Below are 13,329 nucleotides of genomic sequence, written 5' to 3' on the forward strand. Positions count from 1 at the left end.
TTTTTCCCCTGGTTCCTGAAGCATAAGGCTCTTCCCAGTTCATGTGGGCTTTTCTGAGACAAGACCTATCCTACCATGTAACAGGAGCATAAATAGTTATAGCTGGACAATGAACTTTTTAAAATTAGTATTAAAAAAAACAACCTGCCCTGCAGTGTAAATTATTTAAACCTTCTCAGTCTTGCAAGGTTTCTCTCAGTTTCTCCTGTGGTTTGTTGTATTTGGTTTTAAGTAAAACTAATCTCTTAGGGACAGGGAACCCAAAGCCTAGGGCCTAGAACAATGGGACAAAGATCCTCAATAATAAGTGTTGACAAGATCTGACCCTGCTTAGTTAAGGAGGTCTAATCTGATCATCATCTCAGTACAATTCAATTGGAGGAATAATATGCCCCGTGTCATATGGGTCAGGTACTGTGTTAAGTTACTGACCTTAAACGATTCTTTTTCTGCATCTCTTCACCATAGCTACTCTTCAAATATACTTTGCTGTACTTGACTCTTTATTGCTGTTAAAATGTCATCTCTTTTTTTTTTTTAATACTATTCCAGTGATACCAAGCTGTATGTCAGATTGATACAGATCTCAGGGTAACGCGTGCGGCTCTTCTCCGCCAGAGGTGTCTCATTTTGTTAGTGACCATGCAGAGAGAATGTAATGCAAACTACAGAAACACTTCCCCAAGGTACCCAGTGGACACATCTACACGTGCAATTCATGGGGTGCATTTGCACAAGACATTTACTGTATGACTAATTAGCTCTGCAGTAAACGTCTCAGTGTCTAGACATGTGCTCCTATTAGGGCACAGGAAACTAATAAGCTCTGCAGCAGGGTAGTATTTGTAAATACTATTTCTAAATACAAATACTACCCTGTCACTGAGTTTTTTTGTGTGCACAGCACCGCATGTGCAGATGCTGACCTGGTTGGCTGAGGCACACAAGTGCTTGAGTGCAGGAGCTACCTGCTATCTAGCCCCATGCTAAAGTACCCCAGCCAAACCCTCCGCAGCGCATTGAGCCCGGTCAGAACAGCCCCCGGCTGGCAGGCTGGCCCCTGGGGCCCCAGCCAGCCAGGCCTACTCTGATCAGGCTCCATGTACTGCACATGAATAAACTTTGGAGCTGACTGCTCCAGAGTTAGTTGCTCCTAGGTGCATATTCAAACAGTGCACCCAGGTGCAAAAAACTCTGGAACAGGCTCCAGAGTTTATTCATGTGCACTAATTGCATGTGTAGATGTATCCAATGCAACTAAATAAACTGCAGAGCGGCAAACTGAGCCAAGAAGGAGCAGTTCAGGCCAGAGCTGCTCTTGCCCTGGTCTGCTTCCCAGTAGCAGCCAGGGGGAGCTCCAGGCTCTGGCTGCAGCTGCCCAGGTTCTGCCCTGGGTTGACAGGGAACACAGGGGCCAGCCCTGGTCTCTGGCTGGCAGTGGCAGTGTGGCCCATGGCCTGGGGGGCAACCCTGAGCTGGCAGGGAGCATGTGCCCTCATATATATATATATATATATAACAAATAGCCTAAAGTTGTCAGATTTTTTTTATGCTCCTTCAAGCTAACAGTCTCTATTCCGTGGTCCTCTAAGACTCCATTTGGTGGCAAAGTGTCTGTTGAATATCCTTGCTCTAACTCTGTTCTAACTCTGTGCCTCGCTTTCACTTTCTATTATAGAAGTATTTTACTCAGTTCTAGGTGTTATTCTTATAAGTTCTTCTGTAACAGTGTACAACAAATAAATGGCACTCTGTTTTAAATCAGCTGGCAAAACAAGAATGAGCTGACATTTTTTACAGGAACTCCCATATCTACATTGCTGTCCAGAACATTAGTTTTCTATTATCTCATTACTGTACATAGTAGTAAGTGTGTGTTCCTTTATTCTCCTTCTCACTGCAAGTCCTTTTGTAACACTGCTGTGTGTGAAGGATGTTATATATTAAAAATAAAATATACTGTGTTTTCAAAACAGCTTAGAAAAATTTTAGTCACTAGAAAGTTAACTCTTACCTGGACCAGTCCCATCATGGCTAATCAGAATTTTCTTTAGGTCTCCTAGTGATATAGCTTTTAGGCAGAAGATATCCACCTGTGGAACCAGAAAAAAATAAGACTGATGCAGGTCTTGATTATACCGGTCCAAGTATCATGAGACATGTTGAAAACTCTTGCCTTCCAGATGCTACTTCTGGAAACAAGTTAAATTAAGCATTAAACTTACTCCTCAACTCTGAGTAGAAGTAAGTCCCAAATTCTTTGTGTATTTCTCCTTTAATCACAAATACCCAGGTTAAAAAAAGAGCAGAGCATATGAGGGATATAGGTTCATCCTTGGAGAGTTTGTGTAAGCATGGATTACTTGGGCCCACATGTATAATACTGTATATCTTGTACAGGTTCAACTGCAAATGGAAGTAATATCAATAGATAAAGCTTGTTGTTTTCCTGCCATCTGTAAAAGTGAGTCAGATTCTAAAGGTGTGTTGATGCCTTTGATGCTAAGGGTCTTAAAACTGCCTCAATCAGGTAGCTGAGGATTCCATAGGCATGGGACAAGCCTCAGTGGTGTCTTTTTAACCCTGCTTGCCTTGCTTCCCCAGCACAGTATAGGGAAGATGCTGGGGGCAGCAGGGATATGTAACTTGATTCTAGGAGTGAAAGCCATACAATCACAGGTACAGAAACATTACCACCACCGTGCAACTCATGCATTTTATCAAAAGTAATCAATATAGCTTGACTTTGAGTATTTGAAACTCTCAGGAAATTATGCCCCATAATCTACAGACTGAAAATAAAATAATTCTGTAAATAATTTTGAATAAAGGACATATTTGAGAAAACTAAAATGATCGAAGAAAATTTGTGAACAAGATGCATGTAGAATTTTTTGAAGAACCTATTTGCTGCTAGTAAACTCTCAGCCTTGATCAGAAATAGTGCAGCTTTGCACATTTTTTTCTTTACCTGTCCTTGCTGAAACTTGACTTTATTTTTCTTAGATCGGTGGAGCTTTCGTTTGCCAGTATCTCCTCTTGTTCCCATTAAGATGATATATACATTAGAATCTGTTTCAGCACCAAGTTTAGACCCAGTGTGCACATGGATCTCATAAACCACCACTAAAGAAAAAAGAGGAAAAACCTTTTGATTATTTGCTTTTCTTTTGTATGCATTTATCTGCTTTATCATTGACAGTTGGCCAGAAGATTGTACCCTCTCTGTCAAGTTTGGAATTAGCTGCAATGATCTACACATTTGTCATCTCCAGGCTCAATAACTCTAATTCTCTGTATATAAATATGAAACCACTGACCTTAAAAAGCAACAGTATGTGCTGAACATAGCAACCCCATCTGCTCAGTAAAACAAACTAGCACGCATTCATTCCCCAGTGTTCCATTTTCTTGTCTCCCTGCTGAAAACCAGGCCAAAGCCTTATTCTTTGAAGCCCTTTTTAGGACTTGTGTAAGTAACCTGAGGACTGTCATTCTGCTCCACCAAAACCATGGAGTTGTCAATCTCAAGAGTGAAACTATCTTGTGCAAAATCATAGAACTCTTGGCAACTGGCCCACAAATGAATTGAACCCCAAGAAAAAAGGAATAAGAATTCTGGTTAATCAAAGCACTTTCAGATCTGTGTGCTATATAAGCAAGGATGTACACACACACACACACACACACACACACACATGCATGCCCCTTGTCTAGGCCAAGAAAGTAGACTGTCAGTGACCACCTGACATGTTTTTAAGGTGTTTTATGAAATCCACATTAAACATCAACACATTAAAATAGCCATCTTAATTAAATATATTCACTAGATTATTTTTTAAAAACATTGCTCACACAGTTTAGAAAGAAAGGTAATATATTTAGAAATGTTGAACTACACTAATATTATCATCATAATTAATCAGACACTAAAAGTTCTGTTTCAAAATAATTATTTTTAGCAGTTACATGATACTGTATTCCAGTGCACTTATTTATTTATTAGCTTTCCTTTTAATATAAATAAATTTTGCTCCTAATTAGGTCTTAGTAGCATTTTTTCCATGCAGTGTTTCTATTCTAATCACAGCTGGTCACTTCTGTTACTATCTAATACATGATAAGAGAGATTATTGTTTCAGTAATGGAGATTTTAATAGCCCTCTAGAGAGAAGAAAGATGACAAGGACCCAAGGGAAAGCACATTTAAGCAACCTTTAAGAAAGAGATGAAAGACAAGTAGGAAAATTATAACAAACTATTATGATGTTGTTATTAAAGAGTATTCTGTAGATATCAATTAAAGGTGCTACTACTACTGAATCACTGCTCCTAATAGAATCTAGTATTTACAGATGGCACATTTCACAAACAAAATATATGAAAACAGTTTTTTAAACAACCCAAAAACCTCACACCTATACACACACCCAAATCATCCCTTACCAGTGACATTCCATGCAGCTAACGTTTCATGGCAAGTTTAAAAACTGCAAACAATTTAGGACAAGAAGTGAAGAACACCACCATGGGTATTTGAAGATGCAAAGGGAACTAGAATAGATATAATATATGTCTGACCAAGCTGGGACATAGTCATGGCATTTTTGGAAAAAAGCACCATGGATTTTTTAAATAGATTTACTCTGGAGTCTGGCCAGATGTTCAAGTAAAGGAGTGATAGGATCTGATGTACAAGCCACGTGTATTATGTAAGCATGGCAGGAGGCATGATCATGGGATCCAGATCAGATCCAATCATGCCTAATTACCGATGCAGTGAGAGCCTGGAACCACAAACCCAGGCATCTCCTGCACCAGCAAGCAGCAAGCACCTGCAGCCATTAATTGATTGAATGTGTGGCTGGATCACAACTTAAGATGCATTTAACTGGCTGTCAGGTCTTAAATGTAACATATGGCTGGGGCCTCGTACAAATGAATACTTCTCCAAATCTGTCAACAAATGGTGTACTGACTCAAAATGAGAGACTTTTTTTTTTTAAATCAACATAATTGTTTTCTGCAATACTTTTCAATTTTGAATTGAAAATTCTCTGGTCACATTTTCATAGACTTCATAGACATTAGGGCTGGAAGGGACCTTGGGACCAGCACTTCCTAGCTTGTGAGGTATGATTAGATTTCACCCAGAAAGATGCATATCTGTGGAAAATGTGTAAAACCTGATAAAAACCAGTTACTATGCTTCTAGCAGAGATGCTTCTGCTCTAAAATAAATGCCAGTCTTTTTCATGGATGACATGAGGCAGCTGGGAGTGAAGCTGGAGGCATAATTAAGTTGGATATCAAAGTGATGTTTAATACCATATATAGTTGTACACTGATTATGTACAACAGGGGTATCAAAGATGCATCACATGGGCTAGATCTGGCCTGTGGAGTGCTATCATCTGGTTAATAGTGGGTCTCAGATTGGACCCAGGCACTACCTCTGGCTCATGCAAAACCAGCCCCATGCACTGCCCACAGCATGTGGGGCCAGTCTGGTGCACATTGCAGACAGAACCCAGGGCTTGTCTGGAGCACACGCTGCTAGCTGCACTCAGGACCAGACTAGAGCTTATGCTGCTGGCAGCACCACCCTGCCACTGCACTCCAAGACACTCCATAGCACCTCTGCCAACCCAGGCCTACACACTGGATCCAGCCTGAGGACCAACCCAGAACCATTCATCCAGCCCAAGGGGCCCGATGCATTTGACACCCCTGCTGTACAATAACAAAGTAGAAGAATCTGCTTTAGAATTTAAAAAAAACCTGTTCAGATGCTGGAGGGGAGAACAGAGAGAGCACACAGAGCAAATTGGCAGAGTGAATACATACACATAGCAATGGATTATGAGCAGTATTGCAGAAGGTAAAGCAAGGTGTGTGGCATCTTAGAGACTAACTGATTTAAAGAGACATTACCTATAGCCAACAACCTACCTGATGAGATGCTATGGAAGGACTGGCAGAAGGAAAAACTTTTATATGGATGGGAAGGGGAACCTCTATGAGAGGTAATACCATAAGTGTATTGATTAGATTGACTGAGATGAACAAGGTTGATAATCCACAAAGAGACATCAGAGTTAACAGTGAGTCCGAGTAGTAGGATAAGGACCATAGTCCCTGTTAAGACCACAGTTAATACAATACAGTCAGTCAAATTTCCAAAACAGTGGATTGATTGTGCTTTTATTCCCATGGAGAATGCTATCGAACTGGACTCTTGGTTGTGAAAAGTACTATTTTCAGTAAGAGGTGTGGATTCTAGCCCCAATACTGACCCCACAGCTTTGTGCTAATATTTTATACCGGTAGTTTTGAAACTACAAATCATCAGCAGATGCTATTAGCAGACTGTAGCCCCCAACTAAAAGATCAGGCAGATATCTATATTGTGTGTGCCTACAAGTGATTTGTATTATTGAAACTGCAGGGAAAATAATTGTGTGTACATTTTAGAGACTGGGAAACCTTATTTGAAAATTAAGCCCTGCTGTAATAAATGTTTTAAAGGAAGGGGCTCTGAACAAATTATTTTACTTTGGATGTAGTATCAGACTTGGCTGATATAGGTTAAATTTGTTTATTGGTTTATTGAGATAAATTGGTTCATTCATCAAAGTGAATGAATTAACTACCGGATGCACAGGAATAGCATTAGGGAAAACTAAAACATAACACAGGAATAGGGACAGAAATTGGCTCATATTTAATTTATAATATAAAACCAAAAGACTATGAGATAAATCAGAGAAACTATAATGACTGAATCAAATATGACCTTCTATGGATACCCGTCTGAATAATTCACATAAAGTAAAAAAGAAGTGCACATTAAATAAATAAAAGAAAGAAAAACAGAGGAAAATAATATATATACCTCTTTGTGACTCTTCCGCTCTCTTGCCACATGGAGAATTTTAGATTTGAATATGTTTAGTCTGTCTAAGGTAAAAGTGAAGCCCCTTGAGGCTGGGATAATGTTTTTTTTTTAGGTTTTGCACACAGAAACAGTGTTCAGAAAATAACATTTTGGGGCAAGAATAATAATGGAATGCACATTCTGATTAACTAAGCCTGTAAACAGACATCTCATGTGAGGAAGTTTGGATTGTTCCAGGTTTTAACTCTGATCAAAACAGTAAGGGCACAGCCCTCTGTACACAGAGCCCTTCAAAGTTGCATTGATGCCCTTCTGCCAGTAGGAGGCCATGAAGAATAGCAGCCTGACAGGCTTGCCCCTGGAATGAACCTCAATTAAGTTAGATGAGCTACAATTAACTTTACAGATGCACGCAGCAATACCCTGGGAAAAACTGTTAGCACATTTTATCCAGAATACTTCACAGGTACTTGAAGCAGGACGATGACTGTGAACATCTGTGTAGGATCCTGGCACACAAGGCTTTTTCCTGGGAGAAATGCAACGTCTGCTTACAGCCTTACATGTGCATTATGATGTACTTTGACAGGAAATTCTCTATACTACTGTATTAAACAGAAAATATCTTGTCCACATGTCCCGTAAGAGATAGCTCCCTTGGAGCAAGAACCTAAACCTGATGAGTGTTCTCAACAGCAAGCTTTTTTAAAAAAAAATGTTTTTGTTTACTTGCTGCTCCCATGAATCCTGTATTCTTTGTTGCACAAAGGCACATCTTTATAGGAAGGGTGAAAAGTACCACTCTACTCACTTCATCAGGTGATACTTTTGCAATACTGCACTATGGTAGCATCTGATGAAGGGAACCCCTGCTCACAAAAGTTTATGCACCTGTGATTCAGTTACTATAAGATGCCTCTCTACCCTGCCTTCTGCCTGACTTTAGACTAGCATAGCTAACTACCTCTCTCTGCTCATAAAAAAACAAGTATTACATTCCATGCTTCTCAAGGGGGTGGTTAAAAATGATACCAAAGAACAATATAAAAATGCCTATAATGGGATCTAACCAAAGATTTAACTAGACAGCTATTCTATTTCCAATAAAGGCTGAGGCTGGATGCTTCAGATGAAGGAACCCCCCCCTAAATAAATCTCCATAAAGCACATCAGTATGCAGTGATATCCAAAGGAAGCATATTCCTCAGCTATTAATCAACTTGTATCCTTACATTTCAATTAATAGCCCCACTGATTTCATAACAGAAGTTATTCTTTATAACATAAAAGAAACCTACAGGAAAAGTACAGATATTAGTTGATTTACTTCATGTCAATGGATCCTTGTCTCAAACTGAATTTTTACATTGGCACTTGGTAAATGTCCATGGATGATAATGACAACATGAGAAGCTTTCATATTTTGTGGTTATCTTTTATGCCATTTTATTAAAGTCTGGTTCACTGGCAATGCCAGGAGCACCTAAAACCAGCCATTTTTCCACTAATGCTGGAACAGACTGACCACACTATTAGCTTATTTTAATCCTCTCTATACTCACTCTTACATTTCTCAAAACAAAAAAAGAAACCCTTTAGGGCTAGAGTTTTTCTTGATTTGCTTCCCTCTAAAGATGAGGCAAAAAAGCCAAATTATATCAACTTTTCTGCAGCAAGCATGAACATAATAGATAGAATAGAATGCAGATATCTGCAGTCACAATTGCAATAGATAGCCTCATTACAAATGTTGCATTTAGATAACTTAGAAACAACCACAATTTCAAAATTGCAGCACTATGAAAGCTCAGATCAAAAGCCCAAGTCAGGTTTGAAGAAAATAATTTTTGCAGATTTAAAGTCACAAGCAGTTAAAGCAAAGTTGTGAGCACTTAACGTAGCATTGTTTTTTAGCTTCAGGTCTTTTGGGCATGCATGTGTGTGAGAGAGACAGAGAGACCCGGTAAGGCCTATTCAATTAAGAACATGATTATTAATTTTAAAACAGCCATAACTAAAATTATTCAAAAGAATCTGGGTCTGAAGTAGGACCAAGGAAAAAAGCCAACTTAACAAAAAACTGTTTCAGTAAGTATGTAGTTATGAACACTGGAAGTCAGGACCAATGTTCCGAACTGCCAGAAAGGAGATCCAAGAGTAAGAAGGGATGCCAGCAAGGAAGACATGAATCAATGATAGGAGAAGACAAAAAGGAACACACAGATCTGGTCGATCTGGAAGTAGGTAAAAAACAAAGGTGAGATATAAGCAAGGGCAGAGCAATACACAGCCCTGAGGTTTAAGGAGTCTGAATTTGATGTGGGAGATGTAGGCAAGTCAGCAAAGAGGTGAAAGCATCACTCTCAGCAGAAAGATCATTTTAACAGCACCATCTTGAGTTAACTGGCATGTAAGAAAACAAACAGGGATACCAAAGGGAAAACCTACTAAAATCAGAAAAAATAGAGCAGAAAGAAAGAATTTAGGGGAGTTCACAGATTCACAGAAGTTTAGAGCTGGAAGGGACCTTGTGAGATCATTGGGTTCAGCCCCCCCTACTCTGGGCAGGAAAGACTGTTGGAGTCAAATAACCCCAGCAACGTGTGCATCCAGTCTCTTTTTGAAGATCTACAAGGTAGGTGCCTGCACCATCTCCGCTAGGAGTCTATTGCAGAGTCTGGTGACACAAACCATGAAATTTTTCCTTATATCCAGTCTGAAACCTTCTTCTAGGAGTTTATGACCCTTGCTCCTGGTTTTTCCCTGGGGCACTTTGGTGAATTGTTGTTCATCTAGCCCCTGATGCTCATCCCTGATATATTTGTAAACTGCCACCATATCCCCCCAAAGTATTTTCTTGTTCTATTTATTTATTAAATTTGAATTAATTGAAAGAAGAAATTTCAGAGATGATATAAATGAAGACCAGGTAGAACCCTGGAGTTTGGTATAGAGGATGGAGATTACAGAAGCCAGACAAAGTAAGAGACCAAGAAATCAAAACCAATTCCAAGCCTTCAAGTTTGTTGGAAATACAACTGAATGTTGGAAGGAGAAAGATGGGTGAAGATTAGGTTTAAGGGAGATGCTGAGTAATACATTCCAGTGATAAATAAGAGTAATAAAAATTCAATTTCTCATGAGATTAGTTTATACTTTTTCTTTTAAAATATTTTGTCTATTTTTAATTAAGTCAATTTAATACTATTTTTAATTAAGTGAATTTAGTATGTTTAATTAAGTGAAGTCACTGGTGTCAGATTGACTTGAAAGCATAGGAGACAAATTACTAAATTGCAGCAGGTTACTATTAGGTAATATGTAGTAGATCATTTGTTCTGTTGGACAGAATGACATGATGTGGTTTGTCCAGCACTTTTAAGCAATTACCCTTTTAAATGGGAAATGCAACTGGATAGAATTTCATTTGCTGGTTTTGAAGAAGCTAAATAGAAAATCTTTGGGAAATCAATACATTTATATTGATGTTGAATTTAAAATGAGCTAAAAATCAATAGTTAATTTGTAACAATAAATTTACAAATTTAGGACATTTCTAAAATGCTTGCTCTCTCTCTTTCTCTCTCTCTCATTAAAATATAGGCAGCAAGTAAAAAAATGATGATGTTCCTGCAAAAACAATGCCCCAAAGTTAACTGGGCTGAATAAAAGACCCATTTTGAAAGTATTTTCAATGACAGAAAATGAAGATGTGATTTTCACCTGCCCCACACCTGAAATAGATTTTTGCAATTGTGAAAAGTCAGTATATACATTGGAATGATCATACCCCACACCTCTTTTGGACTGGCACACATGATTGCACAGCACAGAATTGGGTTCTGTGGATCAAGCTCATCCCTGACATCACTTTGCAGATGATTTTTTCTATTGCACCTGTATGTGGAATTTATGTCAGTTGGTGACCCCAACAGTAATTCTTTGGCAAGGCATTATTATTTCCCAAATGTATAGGCCTTAGTTCAATCTGATCACTTTCAATTTTGTAACTCCTTAATAAGCAAGAGTGTTAGGTTGTGTAATGTTCTGGAATCTGGAGAATGGGGAAAGTACAAAATGAGTGAGCAGGCAATGTCCATCCTTCCAAATATTTGTATAGTTTGTGTAATACAGGAAAGTAGATTATTTCAAACTCAGATTTTGAATTGGCATGTCTGATCCAGACCATGGTTCTTCTCATGGGCCAGAACACCCAGCTTCAGATCTGGTCCATGTGATTTCTTGTCACAGCTTACCAGAGTCATTGTGTCAGCACAGCCAGCATACAGGGGGTCAATGTTGCCACTCTGCTGCCCATTTGTATTCTGACTGGCAATCAAAGCCTGGAAAATTTGCTGCGGATAAGGGGGCAGGCAGTATTAATCCCCTATGTGTTGGCTGTGCTGCACACTGGCTATAGGAGCAAATGCTCCACAGCAAGAAGCTCAACAACTTGATCCAAGAGTGAGTTGTTGGCCAGAGAGAAGCCCCACCACCTGGATGACCCACCTCTGCAAACTGGATTCAGCCCATGTGGCTGTGTGTTGATATGCTTAGACTAGATGAGCTAATGGACCCTTCTGATTTTAAGATCTAGAGAAGACCATTTTCTCAGCTCTGTTCTACAGTGTTCTTTTGGGAAATGACATTCCATTTAAGTCGAATTCTTTCACACATTTGTCCCTCTTTTTAATTTATTTGACTGTTACTAAGTGTGTGATGACCCTTCTTTACATTGGGTCATTGATTTTTTCTATATTCACTACCTCATCTTGAATACAATTTATTCAAATGATAATACAATAAAGCCTAGGATTGGCCAACAGTACCGTCTTATACCTGCACCATCATCTTGTTTATATCAAGTGAATGCTCTAAAATAAATTGTGATAAATGACTTTTCTTATATCCCCATGATCCTAAAAAAAAAATCTCAGGACCTTTTTATAAATGAATTTATACTTGTTTTTCCTGCTTCACTTGTAAAGGACAGTAGTATCAAAGGCAGTGATAACTTTTGATACCCTACAAGATAAAGTGTAAAAGTAAATATTTCACTGTTAAGACAGTGGCTTAAACCTGGTTTGGGAAACAGCTATCTGGTGGCTTCAATCAGAGATTGCATATAAGCACTATTAGCTGAAGCTCAGGAGCAGGTGAAACCATACTTATATTTCATGGTGATAGCAAATAATATCAAATTCATCTTTATACTTTCTTGATCCATCTATTGGTTCCTCTAAAGAGCATCTCAAACCAAAGTTACAATAGCAAAAGATCACAAAAAGGCAAAGATCACAAAAACTAGCCACATCCACCGTATAGATGTTGGGGACATGGGCGATGTAGCAACAACCAGAAAATTCTACTATGTAAAAAGAGATTGTCCTGGGGCTGGTTACACCAGCTTTTGGACATGGATGGAAGCATGAAAAGCTGCCAATCCATCATAATATGCAACACTTTTGGGTTAATAAATATATAATAAAATGTACTCAACACATACATGGCAAAACCTCTTCTGTTGTAGAGTTTCGAACTGCCACTTCTCTCCATGTGTCTCCTTCATCTTGATCTTCAGCTAGCCAGCAGTTTACAGGCAGATGAATCTTCTGATCAGAGACTAGGGCCACTCTCTCGAGTTTAATTTCCTCTAAGTACCAGCTGGGATCATTTCCACTGTTGTCATGGCCAATGCGGATTTTATAGAGTTGTCCAAGATCTTTGAGATTAACCTTTAATAGTAAAAAGAGAAGCGTCTGTTATAATGGTACATTTCACCAGTCCTCCCTATACTGATAACAATGCAGATGAACCAGCTTACAATTTGTATGTGGCCCTGGACTCTTGCCCTAACACTCACTGAATCTGAGGGTTTAGGCACATGGCATAGTTGAACCAGAAAATGCACTTCGCTTTGTCCACCAACGTAGATTACACGAGCATCTGGAGAGGAGAGACAGGCAGCTCTTGCAGGGTTGCTTCTTGCAGCATGAGGGGAACATACCAAGAGTTCTGCTGCATGTTCAAATTAAAACTGGACAGAAACCACCTGTAGAGTTGGTACACATTTTCAAGCACTAACTTGATAGGTGGTTAGATCTGTTAACTGTATAGTCACTTTTATCTTGTGATAATTACTCTGCACTTGTGGCTGGTCTAAATTTACTGTGCAATTAACCATGATTCTGCAGGTAATTGTGTAACATATGTAACATGTAGCAGGGGCCGAATAGATGGCAGAAGAGCAGATAATAAGTTTGTTCCTCTTTGTTTCTTATAGCACAGTTACCTGGGGATAGCTGGCTTTTTTCTATGTTTTTCCTGAGCAATTTCTACATCAAATTCCAGATAGTTATACCAGTACAAGATTATATGCCATACATCTCCTTGTTTACTGATATGATTAAGTCATGTACCCAGGCCCAGAG

General features: G+C 38.9%; 1 protein-coding gene across 1 annotated transcript in view; it reads right to left on the bottom strand.

Moving 5' to 3' along the window:
- Positions 1-13,329, bottom strand: part of RP1 (RP1 axonemal microtubule associated) — a 354,720-nt gene that overhangs the window by 146,768 nt on the left and 194,623 nt on the right. Inside the window, exons 27-29 of the mRNA XM_059724092.1 lie at positions 12,405-12,633; positions 2,972-3,126; positions 2,015-2,093 (exon numbers count right to left, since the gene is read on the bottom strand). Coding sequence (XP_059580075.1) covers positions 2,015-2,093; positions 2,972-3,126; positions 12,405-12,633 — 463 coding nt within the window. The remainder of the gene's footprint in view (positions 1-2,014; positions 2,094-2,971; positions 3,127-12,404; positions 12,634-13,329) is intronic.

Source organism: Alligator mississippiensis, chromosome 3 (assembly GCF_030867095.1).
Source record: "Alligator mississippiensis isolate rAllMis1 chromosome 3, rAllMis1, whole genome shotgun sequence".
Taxonomy (NCBI): domain Eukaryota; kingdom Metazoa; phylum Chordata; order Crocodylia; family Alligatoridae; genus Alligator; species Alligator mississippiensis.